Source organism: Melozone crissalis, unplaced genomic scaffold (assembly GCF_028551555.1).
Source record: "Melozone crissalis strain CALT ecotype California unplaced genomic scaffold, PUWL_Pcris_2 ptg000081l_1, whole genome shotgun sequence".
Classification (NCBI taxonomy): domain Eukaryota; kingdom Metazoa; phylum Chordata; class Aves; order Passeriformes; family Passerellidae; genus Melozone; species Melozone crissalis.
Window position 1 is genome coordinate 5,043,577 of NW_026535858.1, and position 20,957 is coordinate 5,064,533.

General features: G+C 44.0%; 2 protein-coding genes across 2 annotated transcripts; one reads left to right on the forward strand and one right to left on the reverse strand.

The window, feature by feature from the left end:
* The first annotated feature begins 454 nt into the window (after positions 1–454).
* Positions 455–10,339, forward strand: MTIF2 (mitochondrial translational initiation factor 2). The gene is made up of 14 exons (XM_054290325.1): positions 455–642; positions 1,874–2,105; positions 2,592–2,697; positions 3,421–3,592; positions 3,753–3,913; positions 4,374–4,550; positions 4,950–5,089; positions 5,465–5,589; positions 6,338–6,542; positions 7,132–7,384; positions 8,056–8,196; positions 8,946–9,110; positions 9,240–9,380; positions 9,757–10,339. Exons 1-14 carry the CDS (start codon positions 455–457, stop codon positions 9,924–9,926), a joined length of 2,376 nt encoding a protein of 791 aa, XP_054146300.1. The 3' UTR covers positions 9,927–10,339.
* Positions 10,340–10,530: 191 nt separating this feature from the next.
* On the reverse strand, positions 10,531–12,129 carry RPS27A (ribosomal protein S27a). The gene is made up of 5 exons (XM_054290399.1): positions 11,997–12,129; positions 11,691–11,745; positions 11,411–11,496; positions 11,006–11,137; positions 10,531–10,713 (listed from the first exon to the last, which is right to left on the reverse strand). The coding sequence occupies exons 1-5, from the start codon at positions 12,042–12,044 to the stop codon at positions 10,564–10,566; spliced, it is 471 nt and encodes a 156-aa protein (XP_054146374.1). The 5' UTR covers positions 12,045–12,129; the 3' UTR covers positions 10,531–10,563.
* Between the last annotated feature and the right edge of the window lie 8,828 nt (positions 12,130–20,957).

Genomic DNA, 20,957 nt, shown 5'->3' on the forward strand with positions numbered 1-20,957 from the left:
GGCAAGGATCACCACAGCATCAGGCAGATCCCTGGGGTTATCCCTGGGTTTTACAACCAGCACTAGCCAGGTAACATTAAGGATTTTTCACTTGTAGAGCTTCATCTTACATTTTTGTTTTCTCCATTATTTTAGAGACGCCAAATTAGAGAGGACTTAAAAGACGCGTTAAAGCTTTAGATTGAGTGTGGGTGGGGAGGGCTTTGCAGAGAGGAAGCTGCTGACTCCTGGCAGGAAGGAGTAAAACAGATTTAAGTGTGTAGATAAATAAATAGATGTTTTAAAAAATAAGTTTCAAAACCCCAGAATGGGCATAAACTGTCCAGTGACGGGTCCGTGCCCCGCCTCCCCTGAGGGCATTTCCCGCCTCCCGTGAGGCGAGGCCCCGCCCCTGTCCGGGCAGCCCCGGGGTCGCGTTGCGCCTGCGCGGTCCCCTCGCACATCCTGGCGGCGCATGCGCAGAGAGCGGCGCGCCGGGCGTGAGGCACTGAGGGGACGCGGAGCTTTTTCCTATCCTTCCCTCCTTCCCTTCCCTCTTTTCCTCCCTCGTTCCTTCCTTCATTCCGCGGCCTGTCAAGGCGGGCACCCGGGGGCTCGGAGAAAGGCGCTGCCCCCGCGGGGAGGGCGGACTGCAGCTGACAGGTATTAACCAGGCAGAGCCATGGCAGGAGAGCAGCAGGAGCGGGAATGTCGCTGCTCCGGCCCGGGAGCCGGGGAGGGTTTTCCGCAGGCAGAGCCTGGCTGGGATTTGCTGCTGAGAGCTTGGCCAGCGGGCCTTGACCTTGGGTTATTTGTGTGTTTGTGTGGGCAGCGTCCTGTGGCAGCTCCGCGGCTCCCTCGGCTTTACCGATTCAGCCCCTTTGCGGCTCTCTTTAGGGTTAAAAACCCCACCAAAATAGCTGGGTCTGGTTGGTTAAGTTTGTCATGTGCTCGCCTGCTGCAGGAGTCCGGGTGCAAGGGAGGTGTTAAAGGGCCCGCAGCCATTCTGGGAGGAAGCGAGAGCGGTCCCTGCCTTTTGGAGGGTGACACAAGGACACCTGTGAGTGGGGACACCGAGGGAACAGAGAGTCCGTCCCCGAGCAGGACAGAATCACAGAATGGTTTGGGTTGGAAGGGACCTTAAAGACATCCCGTTCCACCCCCTGCCATGGGCAGCGACACCTTCCACTGTCCCGGGCACTTGTCCGGGACGGCCTTGGGCACTTGCAGGGATGTGGCAGCCACAGCTTCCCTGGGGACCCTGTGCCAGTGCAGAACAGGCAGCTCCGGGCAGCAGGAGAAGCTCAGGGTGGTGTACGGGGTAATTGGCAAAACGACTCAAACCAAAGTTAAGATGGTTAAAACAAGATATGGGATGATCTGACAGAAGCTGAGCCAGGGCTTAGCCTCACTGGAGGTCTCTGAGCACACCTCAGCACTGGTGTCACTGCCATGCTGTGGTCTTTCATGGTCTTTCAGTGGTGCTTTTGTCTTGAAATGCTCAGGAAAAGGGCATTTAGCAGGTGTGTTTTGCTGGCTTAGAGAGGTAGTTGACACTTGTGTAATTCTGTCAGTATAGCATGAAGAGTACAAATGTGGGGGTTTTGTAGGAGATGTCAGAGAACCTGCAGTGGGGGAATTAATGGTTTATATCAGAGATCAGTGGAGAAAGATGAAAGATCTGTAAGCTCTTAGTAGATCCATGCATCTGCCATAGAGAAGTGCAGAAGGAAATGGAAAAACTGGAACAGTTCCTAAACAGTTTAATTTTGTCACTGTTAAAAAGCCTGTTTGGAAACATAACATTTGTGCTTCATGTTCCTGTACATTTTTTCTTGAGAAGGAGGATCTTTGAGCCTCAAGGCTGACCTCAGTGTGTGCTTTGTGTTTGCAGTGGGGAAATGAACCAAGGGCTGCTGCTGAGGTTTGAAAATCTGGTGCAGCTCCGTGGTGCCTGCCAGCAGCTGCGTGCCCTGTCCTCCAGGAAGGTGTGTGGAGCACGATGGAAGCCTGTGGAGTTGTCTGCACATCCCCTGGGCTCCCTCCCTGTGCATCCACAGCTCTGGCCAGAACACAGATTAATCACTGCTGCCTTGCCACAGTGCAGACATCTTGCCACAAAGGAGGTAATTAAGGACATCCAGCAATCCCCGGGTTTGTGTGGGAAGTACAAGAGCTCAGTTTGAACATTTGAATTAAAAAAGGAAAAAAGCACTTTATTCATGAGTATAGAGACTTGTCATAAATCTATCTATGAGACAAAATTTACTTCCTGTGTAATTTTTTGCCATTCCCTCTCAAATATGACTTAGACCAGCAGCATCATGAATTTTTGCTGACACTGGAGGAGATTATTGCAAACAAAAATGGAAATGGTTTTATTGGCTTTTGTCCTTGTTCTGAAAAATTAAAAATGCAAAAAGATAAAGGGTAGTGTGCTAAACATTTGAAATGTTTATTATGATGTGTTAACTCATTTGTTAATTGTAATTAATTGGTATTATAGTAAAGAAGATGTGTTTACCTCAAATGGCTTGAGACCATTGTCTTTTTAATATTGTTTTTGTTGTATCTTAGTTTATATTCCTGAGTATGTGTCTAATTCCATGTAGGAGACAAAAAAGAAGAAAAAGAAGATTCCCCTGACAAAAGGTGAAGTGGAGATAAGGCAGAGGATGACTGTGGAGGAACTGGCACAAGCTATGGGCAAAGACATAGGTGAGAGCCTGCTTTGGGGTCAGGAACAGCAACATTTGTCACAGCCCTTCCCCCAGTGACAAAGGAAAGGTGCCTTCAGTGGCCTGAGTGGTTGTGGGTCCATCCCAAAGGAAATGCTGGGAGACACAGTGCAGACTGAAGAGAAAAGATGTTGGGCCATCCAAATGACCAGGCCAGCCATTTAAATGTGAAGAAGCCATGTCTGTCTGTCTGTCTAGGAGTAGGAATGTTGGGTTCAGGAGCAATTTGTGTTTCATTAGAACAGTCCTTTGATTCACTAGGAGTGGCAAGACTTGTCTGGAATTGCTCCCTGGAACAATTTTTGACCACTGTAATAGTTCTCTGTTTCTACAGCCAAAGAAAGGAGCATGTGATCAGATTTATCAAATTTCCTTCCTCCCTGAATCACTCCTTTGCTCTTTGCTTTAGATGAGTTTCAGCTGTTTTCTCTTTTGGAGCCAGTAGAAAAGTAAGCCATGAATATCTGAGTGAAAAATAAGATTCTAGCAGCTAACAGAGTAGTAATTTTCAGTAAGTCTGCAAAAAGTTCTTCTCTGCAAGTATGTAGATTAATGGCAACTTCTAGATAAATTTAACTAAAGGAAAACTGCTTGGTGAATAGCATAAAGAAAATAATGGAAAAGTCTGATGAAGTGGGTTGGGTTTTTTTGTCCCACATGTTTTTGTGGATGTAATTGTTAAATGTGTTTATGTTTGCTGCAGATCATGTTTATGAAGTGCTGCTGTACACAAACATTAACCTTGATTCAGTAGAACCAGATTCCATCTTAAGTGAAGACCACATCAAGATGATTGTTCAGAAATCAGGAATGAAGTATAAATCAGCAAAGCTGAAAGAGGAAAAGGAAAGAAAAAACACAGATGCTATCAAGAGGCAAGTTGTGAACTGCTCTTTTTGGCTCTTTTTATTCTATTCCTTTCTGCAGGTGTTTGGGGAGGAGGCAGCTTTGACTGTGTGGCATCGAGTGCTGTGGTGGGTGTGACCCAGTGAATTTTTTTTGGTATTTCATCTCCTGTTTTTGCTGCAATTACAGACCTCCTGCAGACCCAGCAGTGCTGACCCCACGGCCCCCAGTTGTCACCATCCTGGGCCATGTAGATCATGGCAAAACCACCCTGCTGGACAGCCTGAGGAAAACCCAGGTGGCAGCCATGGAAGCAGGAGGCATCACACAGCACATTGGAGCTTTTATTGGTATGACCCAAGTCCACCTGCTCAGCTGAAACACAGTTTCCTCTCCACCTCACACAATTTCCTCTCCATCTCACACAGCAGGCTGTGTTCATTGGGGAAAAAAAGTTGCCACATAAATGGTGAGAAAGGAAACTATAACACAAAGTGTCTGTTGCTGATACCTGTCATAACTATGTACATAGAGCTTTGAGATTAATTGTCTGCACAAGTTGATATTAGATTATTTGGGGTTATGGAAGATCCCAGGACACTTTCTTGTTCCTGAGGATTTAACAGCACCTTTGACCTTCATGCCAACAATTACCTGACTTTCTAAAACATGTCATTATTATTAAAATGCCCTGACTGCCTAAAACATGTCATTATTATTGAAATGCCCCCAAAGGGGTGTTGCTTGATGTACAACAGATCAAATTAAGCTGGCTGAAGTGCTGATGTTGAGCTGTACCATTTGTCACAGTGCACATGCCCTCTGGGGAGAAGATCACCTTCCTGGACACCCCTGGCCACGCAGCGTTCTCAGCCATGCGGGCCAGGGGCACCAACGTCACCGACATTGTCATTCTGGTGGTGGCAGCAGAGGATGGAGTGATGCAGCAAACCATAGAGTCCATCCAGCACGCCAAAAATGCAGGAGGTACAGAGTGGGGGGCTTTGGGAACCTTGTTTTACCTCTCAAAAAAGCCTCCTTGGACTGGGATCCACAGAACGTGGGAAGTGACTGTGCTAGTCCCATTCATCATCCCCTGTGATGTTTGAAAATGTCCTGAATGTTGCAGTAATACAGAAAGATCCTAGAATATGAATATGTAACAAGACAGGAGTACATTGTTTGGGGTTTTTTACCTTCTCTACATGGGTAACTCCTCCAGCTTCCTCCTGGTAGCTCAGATCTGGATGGCTGCTCAGGGAAGAGGCACCAAGTGAGACAATCTGTTCTAAATGCCCATAACTTGCTCTAACCTTTTCTAGCAGCTCTGGTGGGAGCAGCGGGTTTTGGTTAGGTTGGTGCTGAGTTTGTGTGCTCTACTTTTAGTTCCTCTTATCCTGGCCATTAATAAATGTGACAAACCTGAAGCTGATCCTGAAAGAGTAAAGAAGGAATTGCTGGCTCATGATGTGGTGTGTGAAGAGTTTGGAGGTGATGTTCAGGCTGTAAATATTTCTGCACTCAAGGTAAGATTGTGGTAGAAAAAATGATGCTGTTCATGGATGTCTAATATGTGCAGAGAAATGCATTTTTATTTGGCAGCTGGAAAACAAAATGCTTCTCTTCCTGGTATTTGATGTCTTGCCATGAGGCAAGAGCCAGAATTATTTGAAACATACTGAAATGTATTTTGAGGCTCACACTCCCAGCAAGCCATAACATCTCGTTTTTCTGCCGGTAATTCAGTCCAGCAGTTTTGTGTCTGATGTCTGGAAGTCTTGCCTGGGTGTTGAATGTCATCACATTTCAATGAGGGAATATGGCACTAAGGGTTGGACTTCTGATCCCACTTTGCTTGGGCACTTCCTTTATCCTGTGTGGTTTTGTGTGGTTTTCTGCAGGGGGAGAACCTGATGGTTTTGGCAGAGGCAACTGTTGCTCTGGCAGAGATGTTGGAGCTGAAGGCAGATGCCACGGGGCTGGTGGAGGGAGCCATCATTGAGTCTCGGAAAGACAAAGGCAAAGGGTGAGTGCAGTGCCACCTCTGCCCTTTGTGACAGCACAGACACAGGGCAGGGACCTGTGCCTCAGTAAATAAAGGCAGGACGCTCCTTGGCAGTGTTCCCAGCCAAAGCCTTGAAATACTGCTCTGCAGCACAAGAGGTTCTAAAGTGATGGGGCACAATTCTTCATTCTTCACATCCCTGAAATGGAAATCCTGTAACAGGAAATAGTTTTAAATGGTAGAACTTAAGTGGTTTTTTTAATGTCTTTTAAAAAGTAGGAATGATGAAGTTAACAGTCAGTACATACAAAATTCATGACTAGTTTTGTGTAACATGACATTCTACCCTTAGGTATCTTAGTCCATTGGCAGGTTTATGAACAAGGGGTGTTCTGCCCTCTTTAAAAATTAACTGAGTTCTACAGGGCTGTTGGGATTTGTTCGGGGTTGGAGTTTTTTTTTGTTCACTTAATGTGTAAAATTATCCTGTTGCGGGGTTCACAAAAGTCAGATTTGGATTGATCTGCAGAAATGAAGAGTACAGTACAGATTTTGGGGCTTTTTAACTCACTGAAACATTTGGTGAGTGCTCTAGTAAATCATCACAGGAATATAAATCAGGAGTTTATGATGACACTTGGGACACTGCATTCTGCCAGTGATGGATCACAAATCCCTTCTGGTTGTGTTGTGCCTACACTGGCTGTGAAGACAGGGAGAAACATCACTTGAATTTTGTCTGTTGTTTTTCTCCTCTGCTCTTCACTAGTCCACTCACCACAGCCATCATCCAGAGAGGAACTCTGAGGAAAGGCTGTGTTCTGGTTGCAGGCAAGACCTGGGCTAAAGTGCGCTTCCTGTTCGATGAGAATGGCAAAGCTGTGGATGCTGCCTCACCGGGCACCCCCGTGGAAATCATGGGCTGGAAGGAAAGCCCTTCAGCAGGAGATGAAATCCTTGAAGTAGAGTCTGAGGTACACAAAGAACTCTTCAGTGAAGAGCTCACAAGGATGGGAAGGAGCTGAGTAACAAAATAAGTGAGAGTTTTAATCACCTGGAAAATCCCATGAAAGATCGAGTGTGGGGATTAAGGGACCTGAGCTGATGCTCTGGAAAAGGAATGAGGGTTTGCATTTTGCCTCTTTCTTTTCCACCCTTCCCCTGCTGGACTGTCCTCATCTCCACTGGAGCAATCCAGTACTTGAGGAGATCAGTGTTTTAATTTGATAAAGACATAACTCTTGCCTGACAAAAAGAAAATGCATAAAATACAGCTTGAGATGGGTGTTGTGAGAGCTGGAAAAGCACCACATGAAAGAATGAACAATTATTCTCTTCTGCAATGCAGAGATACTATAAAAATAGGCCTTGAGTCATGTGGTAGCTCAGGGAGGAAAAGCTCTTGTCTCATTGTCTGCCATCTGTGCAGCAAAACTATAGTTAAAAATGAAGGGAAATGAGTGAGCCTGTGGAGAGGCTGTGAAAGGATGAAATTGCAGTGTTCTGATGCAGTAATGATCAGAGGTAATGATTTAAAGGTAATGATTGTGTCTTCCTGCCCAGCAAAGGGCACAGGAAGTTGTGGCTTGGAGGACCTATGTTGAACAACAGGAGAAGATGAAGAAGGATCTGGAAGTGATTGAAGCAAAGCAAAAGGAACACAGGGTGGAATATGAGAAGCAGCAGCAGAAGCTGGCCCACCTGACCTGGAGACAGAGGAAGGCAGTGCTCTACAAGGCCAACAAGCAGCTGATGTTCTCAAGGCCTAAGGAGAGGACAGAGATGGATGAAAACACACTCTCAGTAATAGTGAAAGGTGCTGTCCCTGTCTGTGTGCTGCTCCTTTGGGTCTGAAACAGAGCTCTAAACTAAACAGAGCTCTAAACTAAACACAGCTTCTGTTACCAAAAGTTTGGTCAGTTTAAAACTTATTGAACTCCCATAAGAGCAGGGGCATCAGAAAACATCCACTGCTGCCAGCAGGGCCAGAGCAACAGGAGAACTTAAGGTCAATGCACTTAGCCAGGGGCTCCTGAGTAAAACCCATACATATAAACCCCTATATATATATATATATATATATATATATATATATATATATATATATGTATGTATGTATATATAAAAAAAGTCCCAAGCTATAAGTGTTTGGCATCAGCAAAATAGAAGAGAATAACAAAATAACAATTGTATTAAAGTGTGATAGGAGGAAGTTGGTTTAACCCCATTTAGTGATACTGAAGCAGTGACTGTAGTTGAAAACCTGCAAACCTGACCTGACAGTGACAGCAGATGCAGAGCCTCTGGGCCTTCTGTATTTATCCAGTTTATTTTTAGAATTAACAGGGTTTTAACATATTACTGAAAATATAGTAAGAGTGACAGATGTCAGAAGATTTTCTGTTGCACAGTGTGGAGTTGACATTAGTTGTATTTCTGTGTTTTTCACTTCCACAAAGCCAGCAGTACTTTCATTTATCCATGCAGGTGATGTGGATGGATCTGTTGAAGCTATTCTGAACATTCTGGACAGCTATGACTGTGAGGATGAATGCAAACTAGATATTGTCTACTTTGGAATGGGAGACATCAGTGAAAATGATATCAGCCTTGCTGAAGCGTTTAATGGTGGGTGTTTCAAAGTCATTTTACAGTTTTTAAATTACTGACTTACTGAAATGCACAGGCCTCAGCCAGGTTTTGTTTTCTCAGTAATAATTAGCAGCATCAATAAGGTAAATTGTTGTGAATGTTGAAAATGTTTCCATGAACATCAGACCAGTGCAGAAGGGGAGGCTCAAAGTCCCACAGAAATGGAAGGACTTTGGAAAAGCTCTTGCCAGAAATTCAGTTGTTTAAGGTTAAACTCTGGCTCTTCACTCAGGCTGCTTTATGATGCTCCCACAGGGCAAAGCTAGAAAAGCAGGTTAGAAAATAATTTTCTCAGGGAGGCAACTGGACCTAGGACTGAGTCAGTTGTTGCTGTTCATACCCCGTAATTCTCAGAGAGTGAGGTCACTGCACATGCCATAGCCCACAGGTGGGCAAGAATCATTTAGGATTCACTTCCAGCTTTATTTGGAAAACCTTGTTGGTTTTCCAGCCCAGAAAGAGAGATCTGTCTCCTTTACATGAGCTCTGTGTGTTATTTTCTGCTTTAATACCTCCAGTTTGTCATCAGGGACCTTCTGTGGGCTTTTCTGGGCCATTTATTTTGATAGGTTTGTAGCAGCCCATGAGCCATAGCAGGAGAGGCAAATGGTCCCCCCTTAAAAGAGAAACAGGAATAAAATGTACCCTGTGCTGCAGAATTTCACTTTAACTGCTCAAAGACTCATCCCTTGCAGTCAGCACTTGACAGTTGTTTCATTTTTCAGGTGTAATATTTGGATTCAGTGTGAAAGCCAATGAAAGCATCAAAAAGCTGGCTGATAAAAAGGGAATAAAAATTAAACTTCACAACGTTATCTACAAACTTATAGAAGACTTGAAGGATGAGCTGAACAGCAGGCTGCCCCCAACTCTGGTGGAGACTACAGTAGGTGAGTTTTCATTGATACATTTTTGCCTCAAAATATGGAAAATTCTACACTCCTAGAAAAATGCACCCTGCTTCTACCTCGTGCCTGTTTGTTATTCCTGTGGACTTCAACTTTACTTTTTTCTTTTAGGGGAAGCTTCTGTTCTTGACATCTTCTCTGTCACAGTAGGAAAAACCAAAATTCCAGTGGCTGGATGCAGAGTGCACAAGGGGCTGCTGGACAGAAAAATGAAGTTTAAGCTAATCCGTAACAGGGATGTTATTTGGAAAGGTGAGTGGAATTGCCACACAACGTGGATTTGTGGTTAGTATTTTTAGATATTTCTAGTTCCTTGGGAAGTCATTGCAAAGGATCCTAGAGAAATCCTGAATTCTGTCCAGGATGGAGAGGAAAGCCACCAAATAGCAGTGGATTGTTCCCAGAGCCTTTGCCAACCGCTCTCTCTGGTGGGCAAGTGGGAGCATCTCAGGATGTACCTGCCAAAAGGAGCTGTGTCTGACTTCATTAACCACAAGCAGCCCCCATCCCCACATTTTCCTGCTTTCCCTGTGCAGCCACAAAGTGAAACATTAATCCTGCAGGAAGGGCAAACCCAACCCCTGCTCTGCTGCTGGGGGCCTCTCTCTCATGCATTTTCTCTTTGTAGGATGTTTGTCATCACTGAAGCACCATAAAGACGATGTCCAGGTAATAAAAACAGGAATGGATTGTGGATTGAGTTTGGACAAAAATCTGGAGTTCAGTATTGGAGATGAAATTATCTGTTATGAAGAAAAAGAAGTTCAACAGACAACGTCCTGGGACCCAGGGTTTTAAAGACATTTTAACATGTGAACACTAAAGAACATTTATTATAATCCTGGCTGGCCTTTAAGTCTTAACATTAAATGAACTTTCAGAGAGGCACAGGGGCTGTTCTTTACCTCAGAGCACTTCAGATACATTTTATATCCAAAATGTTCTGCTCTTCCATCATGTCAAGCAACCACGCTGCCCTCATTGGAACATGGGATAAACCACTGGAGTAACTCCAAGGGTGTAAAACCAGCATGGTAAAATATTTCTGATGACAATCTCTTGGTTCTAAACTAGCTGAGCCATCTCCTCCCTCTCCTCCCAGTGCTGCTGTGCAGTACTCCAGTGTGTTGGCTGCATTTTGTCACCATGTCACCCCACTGTGGACCTCTGACATTGCTATTTTTCCACATCAGAACTGTCCCATGTTAAAGAGACCACTTTTAAGCTTAGCTTGGGTGTTGGTTTTCTTCCTTTCACAACTGGTACCCAATATTGTTTAAATCTAACTGCTGCTTCAGTTCTACACTCAGCATTTCACCCCAGCTGGCTGGCAGCACCCCAGATTTTCCTCGCTGATCAGCAGAGAGGAAACGCAGCGCCACAGAAAGAAACCCTCCAGCCATAGAGAAGTTCAGATTTTTATTGTCTGGTACATTTACTTGTCTTCTGGCTTGTTGAAGCAGTATGTCAGACAGCACTTGCCACAGTAGTGCCTGTCAAAGTGGCTGGCCATGAAGACTCCAGCCCCACACTCCTCCGAGGGGCACTCCCGGCGCAGGCGGCTGATCTTGCCGTTCTCATCCACCTGGAAGGACAGACAGACAATGGCTCACATTCACTCTCCTCCTTTCAGCAATAATCATTTTGAGTATTTTCCATTGGCATAATAGTTTTTGTAACAGCAGCTGCACCAAAGTTCTTGAGGTACATGTCAGAAGTACCCAAATGCAACAGATTGTGGGTCTTTGGTTTAACACAAGTACATGGAGTTTAAATATTAAATACACCAGAATCTGTGCAGACCTTTTACAGGTTCCACACCCTCCCTAGTGAGAGCTGAGTTTCTATCAAGTTCCTCTCCCTTTAGTTCTACCTACCTTGTAGTACTTGAGCACTGCAAGCTTAACCTTCTTCCTCTTATGCTTGTTCTTCTTGGGAGTCGTGTAAGACTTCTTCTTCCTTTTCTTAGCACCACCACGAAGTCTCAGCACCAGGTGAAGGGTGGATTCCTGTTTGTAAAGCACACAAAACAGACTCAAAATGCTTTCTCAAGGCAACTGTGGCATTTAAACAGGACTTTTCCATCTACGTAGAGGAAGTACATCTTGAGTGCCAGGCATATAAGAAAGCTCTAAAAGGATTATTTTTTGTTAAGGTGGCATCTCAAGCTCCCAGCATCAACACTACTCCAATCCCTTGATTTGGCTGAATTTATTAAAGACAATCTCAGCAGCAAATCTCAGTCAGCTCTGCCCGTGCCAGCTCCTGCCTTTCCCACTCACTTTCTGAATGTTGTAGTCGGACAGTGTGCGTCCATCCTCCAGCTGCTTCCCAGCGAAGATCAGCCGCTGCTGATCCGGAGGGATGCCTGATGGTGACAGAAATCAGGGATAAATGAGGGATGTGAGCTACGGCATGCTGTAATAAAACCAAGATTGCTGCACGGAGTTATATCTGTGTAAGACACACATCAATCCACAAGAGTGCAGGACAGAATAATGTATATAACATATACTAATTGATATCAATATATAATAGTCAATAAGTGCCTTTAGAACTTACCCTCCTTATCCTGGATCTTCGCTTTTACATTTTCTATAGTATCAGAAGGTTCAACCTAGTACGAAACAGAACAACAGAATCAAAACGCGCTGCACGTTTTAATTATCCCAGCAAGGCCGAGAAACCACGAGGCGCTCCCGGCCCAGGCCCGGTGCTGCCACGGCCATTCCGGGCCCCGCCGCGCGGCCGGGACCGCCCCAGGCAGCGCAGGGCCGCGATTCCCCGCACATCCCGGGCTCTCCCGGCGCATCCTCGCCTTCCGGAGCACCGGCAGGCACGGGCGGCGTGGCGGCAGCGGGGGCTCACCTCGAGGGTGATGGTTTTCCCCGTGAGGGTCTTCACGAAGATCTGCATGGCGAGGCGGGCACGGGGGACGGCGGGGCCGGAGCGCGGGCTGCCCGCGCTGCTCGCGGAATGGCGGCGGGGGCCCGAGAGAGCGCCGCGCCCGCACGCACGGGGTTTCCGTGCGCGCCGCAGGGGAAGTGCGGCTGGCTGGGACTACGACTCCCGGCATGCCCCGCCAGCAACGACCGCGGCCGAGCCTGCTGGGAGATGTAGTCCTGGAGCGGGAGGAGTGGGCGGGAACCGCGGCTCCCACAGTGCACCGCGGTGGCAGGCGTGAGGGGAGGAGGAGCCGCCATGAGGGGAAGAGGAGGAGTCGCAGTGAGGGGAAGAAGGAGGAGCCGCCATGGCGAGTGAGGCGGGGCCGTCGTGAGGGGAGAAGGAGGAGCTGCCGTGACGGGTAAGGCGGAGCCGCCGTGAGGGAAGAAGGAGGAGTTGCCATGAGGGGAGGAGGCGGGGTCGCCGTGAGGGGGTGAGGCGGAGCCGCCGTGAGGGGAGGAGGCGGGGTCGCCGTGAGGAGAAGGAGGAGTCGCCGTGAGGGCGGGATTCTCCAGCCGTATGATTCGGTTTTTCTGTGCGTTGTAGTGGCTGTCGGTGGAATTTTTATTCTAGGGCTAGCAGGTTTTTGATTTACCTGCGTCTCCGTCAAGGCCAGGTTGGACACGACTTGGAGCAACCTGGTCTAGTGGGAGGTGTCCCTGCCCATAGCGGGGGATGGAACTGGGTGAGCTTTAAGGTTCTTTTCCATCCAAACATTCTGGGATTCTGTGATTCTCTGCAGCCTAAATCCCAGAATTCGATGTCCTGGTCCTTGAGGAGGCAATTTAAACACGCCTCACAGCCACTTTGCCACCTGCAGATTCCTCAAGATCAATTCCAGGTTTATATCTGGGCAAAGATTTTTAAAACTAGAAATGCCGTAGGTAAACTGGGAATAAAGGAGCCCTGAGGCGTGTTTTGGAAATTACTTGTTGGGTGGTTTTATGCTTGTGAGTCGATAATGGGAACAGTTAAAGCAGAATCAGGACCTGTTTGAATAAATCAGCTGAGGCGACTTTAACAATTTCAACCCTTCTGTGTTTTGGTGACAAAATGAGAAAGTGGGTTGTGTTGGGTAAGGGCTATCTGAGGAGTGTTGCATGGTGTACAATAATGCATTTCGTAAGATAACAAATAGTTCTCAAATAAAGGAGCACTTGACTGTAGATAAAAAATGGTTTGCTGGGTCTCTGTCTCCAGCTGGTGTAAGCAGACTGGTTGTGACAGCAATCAAGGATTGATACATTTTCAGCTGTTTTTTGTGCTCCTGTAAACACTGCAGTGGAGGCAGGGTCACTACAATGAATTCCTAATCCCAGGAATCACGGCAGGGTTCATGCTTGAAAACCACTTGTCGTAACTTTATGGGAGTTTTGAGAGGATAAATCTGTCCTAAACCGGGAGAAAATCAACAAAACTGAAAAGACCCATGACATTTATTTCACATGCCCTGTGCTGGCATTTCCAGCCCTTCTGTGCAAAGGTTATTGCTGAAATTCCTGAGGGATTGCTGCCTGTCTATGTCTGCCTTTTTCAGACACTGAGATGGGAAAGGCCTAGAACAAATCAAGATTCCAGGTTTTGGAGATGGATAGGAAAAAGGGATGCTGGCTCTGCTTTTAAATCTTGAATTGGATGGGTATTTTAAGATACTAAAATGCACAGCCTGGTTCTCCACGGCTGTAAGTGCAAAGGACATTTGGTGCCCACCCAGAGAAAATAAATGGTGTTGTAGCTGTCCAAATAAGTGCTGGTTATCCTAGTTTTAAATCATATTGGTGATTATTTCATCTCAGGTGAATTTAGAGACTGCCTCAGAATGAAAACTTTTTCTGCATTTTCATCATTTTGAATGACCCTGCTTTGCTTTTGGGGCTGTTTTTTGTTATCTTACAGCAGCACCATGAAGCTGCTCTGTTCTTTTCTCTATTCATTTTATTTTCCTTATGCCATACTTATTAGAGTGTTGTTTTCCTTTTCATTCTCTCTCTTTATAAATGTCATATCCAAAAATACCTCAGTGGAGAATGCAGTATGTTACTGTAAGCAAGGATATCCTCACTTCAGCCAAGTGGAAATTGAGGTGTTTATTGCCAGAATCAAGAGTGGTTAGAGGAATTTAGTTTTTTTCTCACAAGAGATTAAAAGCTCTGGAATCTGAGCCCTCAGCTCTGTTATACTATAGGAAAATATTATTAATTAAAATTTTTTTTCTTAATTATTTTAAAAATAGAATATGTTTTAATTTTAAATTTTGTTATTAATATTTATGTGCAAAACATGTTAATTAAGACATCGATAATTTAATTTCTCTGGCTTCTTTAGTTTGTATTTTTAAATGTTTCCATTCTTTTATTTGCATATGGCAGCTGCTGATACTCATGTATAACCTTGCTAACATGAAAACCTGAATTTAACTAATGCTGCAAAAGGGGTTTCATAAAAATTATCTGCCTGAGGGGATTTTTTCAGTTCTTGAAAAATATCTTTAGTTTTAAAAAATATTTTTTCATATAAATATATTAGTTTATAAAGTTTGTGATTGTTTGGTTTGGGGTTTTTTATTACTATTTTTAAAGGCTTTAACAGTTTTGACTCTGAATTGATGAGATGGTCCTGGGGTTATCCTGCCCTGCCGTGTTGTGTATTTTGTGATGTCCCTGGTGAAACAGCTGAGGAGTCACTTGGGTATTTGGGAAGGAAAGAGGAAGTTTGTGTGCTGTAGCAATCTGAAATCTCCCAGTTCACACATGACACTGAATGCAGCCCTTCCAGGACACATTTTTGGGGACCCTTTTGGTGTTTATAAAGTGCTGCTGTGACAGCCATGCACATGGAGCCCATTTTTATCCACTTTCACTGGAAGGAACTGGCATCAGATGCTGTTGAAAACCCCAGTAATGCAAAGTTCTATTTCTGGGTGCTGAGATCTCATTGCTGATGGAATCCCTGGGTACCAAACCCACAAATTAGTTCATTAACTCATCTCCTATAGCCTGCTGAGTAGCTGCTGCTCAAAAATAGCTCTCTCCTGTTTCTAGCCATTGATTAATTAGATTAGTCCTTCCCAAATCACAGATGCTGTAATTTCACTTGAAAAGCAACATATTCTACGGACTTCCAGCCCCTGAGATTAACCTGTCAGTGGTGAAATGAGGCCTTTTCTTTCTTCTACATGTTCTCTTCCTTAGACTGTTATTGCTTAGTTATGACACCATTTTAAATTCTTATTTTATTTCCTGGCCATATTTCAGACCATTTTATGGGAGGATTTTTAAACTAAAATACATGCTATTTCTCTTTCTCTTCTGTGCCATTAATTTCATCACCTTTATTTTTTTTCAGCTCGGTCTTTGCATTTCTAATCCACATGGAAATCAGTGAGTGAGTTCTACAGTATGCTTAATGTGAATAGTAAGAAGCTTTTTGGGCAAATTGGGTTTACTTTTCCTTAGATGCATTGTTATTCCAAATGATACCAGCAGTACTTTGTAAGGCTGGGCTGAGACACTATTGAAGTGAAGGGAGACGACCATCCGATTGATGACCATTGACTCCGATTTATTGATCCAATCAGTCACCCTTTATAACAGTGTTAATTAAGTTCATGCATATTGCAAAATCCGAGCTCACGATAGGCTACAGAGAAAACTCTAACCCCTCCTTTTGTTTACAATACCTGTGGTTTGTTTATTGAAACCAAGATTTGTGTTCTCACCCTGATATGAAAAATTCTCAAAACCTTCATATCTGTTCCCAGACCAGCCAAGGACAGAATGTTTACCTGTTATGAGAAGACTGTCTGAGAATCCTACTTTTTATAAAAAATGTGCCTGAGAACCTAGTTATTTACAAAATCAGGCCTGGGAACTGCTGCTTTACAGCTGCCTTTTACTTTTCCATCAGCTGTATATTTTCATGGCCTCTTTCTTTAAGCCATGTTTGAACCAAGCTCTCCACCAGACACAATTTGCTTGGGGAGAAAATAAGCATGAAAAGTTATCTAAGGATGGAATTCTTGAAGCTGAGAAACATGCCAGGCTGATGGAACAGGTTTGCTGGTCACTCCTCTGCACAACAACAGAGGGAGCACTCAGAGCAGGCAAGGGAGGATCCTCCTGCTCTGGGTGAGCTGTAGGGAACTCTGAGCATCACAAACAGTGCTCAGAATGCTTCTGCCAAGTACCAGTTATTTGTCCGTGTGATGTGTCTGTGTGAGGATGTGTGCATGGCTGTATTTTTACTTTCTTCCGTGGAGAAGAAAGCTCTGCAATGGGCTGGAAATGGAAGGAAGTGGTTTGTGCATCTGTGTTGCCAGCCTCAGTACATCAGTTCTGTCCTTGCTGTGGTTTGGAGTCAGTGTGAGAGAGCTGCTGCTGAGTGCTCCCTCCCAAAGGGGATGCAGGGTGGGCAGGTCCCAGTGCTTGGATTTTTTTGTTGTTCCCTGTTTGATCAGTGCTGCAGTCATGGCACAAATGAGATTCTCAAGATAATTAACAAATCCTGTCAAAACAACAAACTCCTGCCTAGAACAAATGTGGCTTTGGTCACATGGGCTCACCTGCTCCTTGGGCTGCTGTGGGGATGGTCTGGGCTGTGAGAGCCAGTATGAGAGCTTGGCCAGGCTGATCCATAAGAAATGAATATTTCAGCCCCAAGGAAGGAAGGATGCCCAGCTGCAGCTTGCCTGGGGGCCTGCTGGCAGAGCCTCTGAGCTCAGCCCACGGCCAGTATCAACAGGAAGAACGCTGAGTGTCATTTGCTCTTGGAGCTGTGATACATGTTCCCAAATAACATTTAGCTCAGTAATTAGCTACATGTAGCTGCTGCTGGTTTGGCTCAGTTTTAACACATTTTGGCACTCTTTAAAAGTGTATTTATTAGATGGATAAATCTGCAGAGTTGGGGTTCACAAGAGAACTGTTATTACAGGGACCTGTTGAAGGTCTCCATGGTGAGAGAAAGACGAGAATCTTGTTTCTTGATCAGAAGGCTGGATTTATTGATATATGATATATAATACATTATTACTATACTAAATAGAATAAAGAGAGAAGTTGCAGATGCTAGCTAGGCTAAGAATAGAATAGAAAGAATCTAAAACAAAGTTGTGTCTAGGGACTCTGTCCCTAGCTTGCACTTTGTGATTGGCCTCTAATTATAAACATGGAACATGAGCTAATCAAGGTGCCCCTGCTGCATTCTACAGCATCTGATAATAATTGTTTATGTTCTCTTTCTGGGGCCTTCAGCTTCCCAGAAAATGCAGAAATCTGAAAGAAAGGATTTCTGTGAAAAAATGTCTGTGACAAACTGTAGTTAAAGGAAGAATTGCTATTTTAGAATATTTGGAAGTATTGTGTGGATGAGGAATCGGGAAAGGTATGGGAGTTCACTTTGCAACATGTAGAGTGACCTGCCCTCAGGTATGTAACCCCTCAGAATGTAACTCAATGTAGATCAGATTTTGGCCAAAAGAGTGAAAGCAGTGCATGAAAAGGTCACTCACTGACTGTGTTACTGCCCAGAGCTGACCATGCAAGAAAGCAGTGCAGATGTAGGTGCCACACTCCCCAGAGTGATTTCATGGTTCTTGTTCAATGTTTGCAGCAGCTGAGAAGTGAAAGTGTTTGTTAAATCAAACAAGACTCTGGTGGACCAAACCACAGAGTTTTATTCTTCTTGTTTTTCCCCCTCTGTAGCCATTTCCACAGTGCAGCAGGGATTTCTGGCAGGGATGCAGGACCAAATGGCAGCCCTGAGTTAGGTGCTTCTGTTGTTGAGCTATTTCTTGTTGGTTGTTTTTTATTCAGCATCTGGAATTTTAGAAATCAAGCTCCATAAGAAAGTGCAGGTGCAGTGTTCAATGAATATTATCTGAAGCAAACTGAGAAGGATTGTGCTGGTGTGGCCTTGTGTGCCTCTTTCCTTCAGAAGAGCTTGGTGTCTCCCAATCCAAGACTCAGTTGCAAACATCCATTGAGATTTAAAACAATTTAGATGCATGATTTATTCAGTAAGCTCAGGAATTTTCAGTCACTTCATCTTGGAAAAAAAACTCTCTAAAAACTTCTCTAGCAAGATGGCAATATACTTTTACCCATGTACTTTTACTGTCCTTGAAAGCCAAGCAGTATTTTAGCAATATTCAAACCCAAAGTTTCAAATAGAGAAGAAATTGAGTTTCATAAGAGCCAGAGACATCTGTAAATGCCCAAAGAATTTTAAGGATCCAAACCTTGAAAAACTTTGCCTCCAGTCTCAGATATTATTTTGAAGGAAAGCTTGGTGGTTTCACACCAGGAGGAGCTTGAGTGCTGTCTTGTCACCTCAGTGGTAAGAGAGGTTCTGAAACAGTTTAGATACTGGCAGTACTCATATTTATTTTTTCTTTTTTATTATTCAAACTTAGACTTTATCATTTTCTCAGGGCCTGACTGACTTGGATGAAACTTCTGGTCAAAATATGATAAAGTAGTTGTGAGTTTCTAAAATACTTGGAGAATGAACAGGATATACAGGTGCACAGCATCGTGGTCCTATGCAATTCATTACTGTGAGAAGCTGAATTTCTTCTGTCTGTGCTTGACTGGTGTGCTACAGTCACTCCCAAAGGTCAGCCACAGCATTATACATTGATTTATGCAGGAATTGGGCTGTGAACTAATGAGATCCTACCGGATGGGACATTAGAGCTGTGGGAATGAGAGGAAATGGGAGGTTACTTCCATAGCCTAATGCCCAGGACTCTTACCTGATGGAGGAAGTCATGAGTTGTTCTTCCTGCTTCATGGAATTCTTCTGATTTATGAATGATTCTTTCTGATTTATTCTTTCTGATTTATTCTTCTGATTTATTAAAAATGAATTCATTACTCATCTTCTGTCTGTAATTCATTATCCACTGAAAAAGTACAAAGCCCATCCAAGATCCACTTCCAGCTGAGTGCCCTTAGCTCAGAGAGGATGGGTTTCCTCCCCCTCACTAAGAAATTTCATTAGAGCTTGAGGAAGTGATGATATTATTTTTATTCAAGTCTTGTCTTTATAAGGGTTTTTTTTAATATTACTCTGACAAGTTTTATGGAGTGGAGATGGGCCTAACTAAGCTTTTTGCATGCTTTAAGCACAAATCCCTTATGTGATGTGAGAGGTTTTCTGAAGTCATCCAAAGCCAAATAAAATTCTGTGTTACAGCTTTTACCAAATGAAAATCATGGGTACGAGGTTATCTGTATAAAATAATTTGTGTTGACAAATAGATAAATGATAAATGTATTATACTGATAAGAGTCTATATGTGATATTCATGAGGGCTTTTTAAGGAAAATCAGGATATTAAATTTTTTTATGTTGCTTCTTCAAGCTCTTACAATTATTTCACTTTTTTCCTTCTCCCTTCCTTGTACCCCCATGGACAAATTCTCCTTCTAAGTGAAATCTCAGCCTGGGAGGAGCAATCCTTCCCTGAGAGATTAATGATATCAGCATGGTGACCTAGTGGGGTAAGTGTGCTTTATTTCCATCCCTCTGTAATCCCAGGGAAATCCATGAGTCACTCTGAGGGTGCTTGGCCTCAGTCCCTTCCTTCAGTGAACTCCATGATTTTCCTGCTCTCAAGGCTGGGTACAAACCCTGATTTGCTGAAGCCATTGGGCAGAGCCATGGAAAAGGCACCTCTGGCCAATGGTCCAGGCTCTCCCAGGCATAGAGACAGGAACACTTCTGACAGATGGTTTGGAGACTTCCAGAAAAATCCTGCAAGTTTTATTCCAAATGAATGGATGGAATCTGCTGTCTGGTCACAGTCACAGTGCTCGAGGCTCTATTAATTAAAGCTTCTCCCTGAATTTAGAAAGCCATAAATTGTGGCCTGTGCTCTGCTCCAGTGATACTCAGTCTGGCTGTTCTGTTGGATAGCTGGAAATGGAAGTGGGTTATCTCTGGAGAATGCAGAGCAAAAAATGAAGGATTGTCTTCTGGGGTTTTTGTGGTTGGGCTGTCAGGCTTGAACTCCAGTTGTTCTCTATTTTATGCTCTGCAAAAAATAAGCATAGTCTAAAAAATATTTTTTAAAGTTCTATAAATATGGTGCAGGGGACAGGATTAGTGAGCCTGCAGCTGCTGAGGCACTTGGGTAGGATGGAGTAAATTAATTTTGAATGAAGCTCACTTTGAAATTTTAAAGGCCAAATCATTTCCCAGTTTGTAACTCACCATTAGTGCCTGGTCCAACTGGGACATCCAGCTAACTGTGCTTCTCCTTCAGGAGTAAAAATGAAATTATAGTGAAAAGAGAGTGAAGTGTCATTTAAGACGTGTCAGCACAGACTATTCTGTGCTTGATGTTGCAAGTGAGGGTTGCTCAGAAGCACAAAAACCTGCGCAGCCCTCCCTCCTGGAATCACCAGAGCAGCAAGGAGTCAATTACCAACATTTTGATCAAGGGAGGGGGAGGTAGCCCATGGAGTTTCATAAGCTAGGAACACAAAACCTTGTGTTTTGTGTAGGAACACAAAACCTTGTAAGGAGGATGCTATTAAAAAAAAAAAATCCTTCCAATAAAACAATATTAGAAAAGAAATCTCTGCTGGATATCTTGCAGAGATTATTATTTCTTGCAGAGCTATAGCACCAAGACTACATTCTCATTTCACCAGATATTGCTCAAATACCAAGAGACAGACAGCAAAGATGAAAAGAAAGCACACTACAAATATTGAAGTAGATCAGGAAAGGTCACTGATAGACACTTTAGTTCTGGTTACTTTTCTGAATTCTAAAATGCACAATGAAAAGAGCAGAGGGGGAAAGAGACACTGCATGATAATTTGAGTTTTTTAGATCAGAGTCTGATTCTAGAGATTAATTGCTGATTAATTTGTA

Coding starts and splice junctions, on each gene's coding strand:
- MTIF2 (XM_054290325.1), top strand. CDS start 455: ATGCGCAGAGAGCGGCGCGCCGGGCGTGAGGCACTGAGGGGACGCGGA. Junction 3,914..4,373: donor GCACATTGGAGCTTTTATTG/GTATGACCCAAG, acceptor CATTTGTCACAG/TGCACATGCCCTCTGGGGAG. Junction 8,197..8,945: donor CCTTGCTGAAGCGTTTAATG/GTGGGTGTTTCA, acceptor TTCATTTTTCAG/GTGTAATATTTGGATTCAGT.
- RPS27A (XM_054290399.1), bottom strand. CDS start 12,044: ATGCAGATCTTCGTGAAGACCCTCACGGGGAAAACCATCACCCTCGAG. Junction 11,138..11,410: donor CCGACTACAACATTCAGAAA/GTGAGTGGGAAA, acceptor CTTTACAAACAG/GAATCCACCCTTCACCTGGT. Junction 10,714..11,005: donor CAGTGCTCAAGTACTACAAG/GTAGGTAGAACT, acceptor CTGTCCTTCCAG/GTGGATGAGAACGGCAAGAT.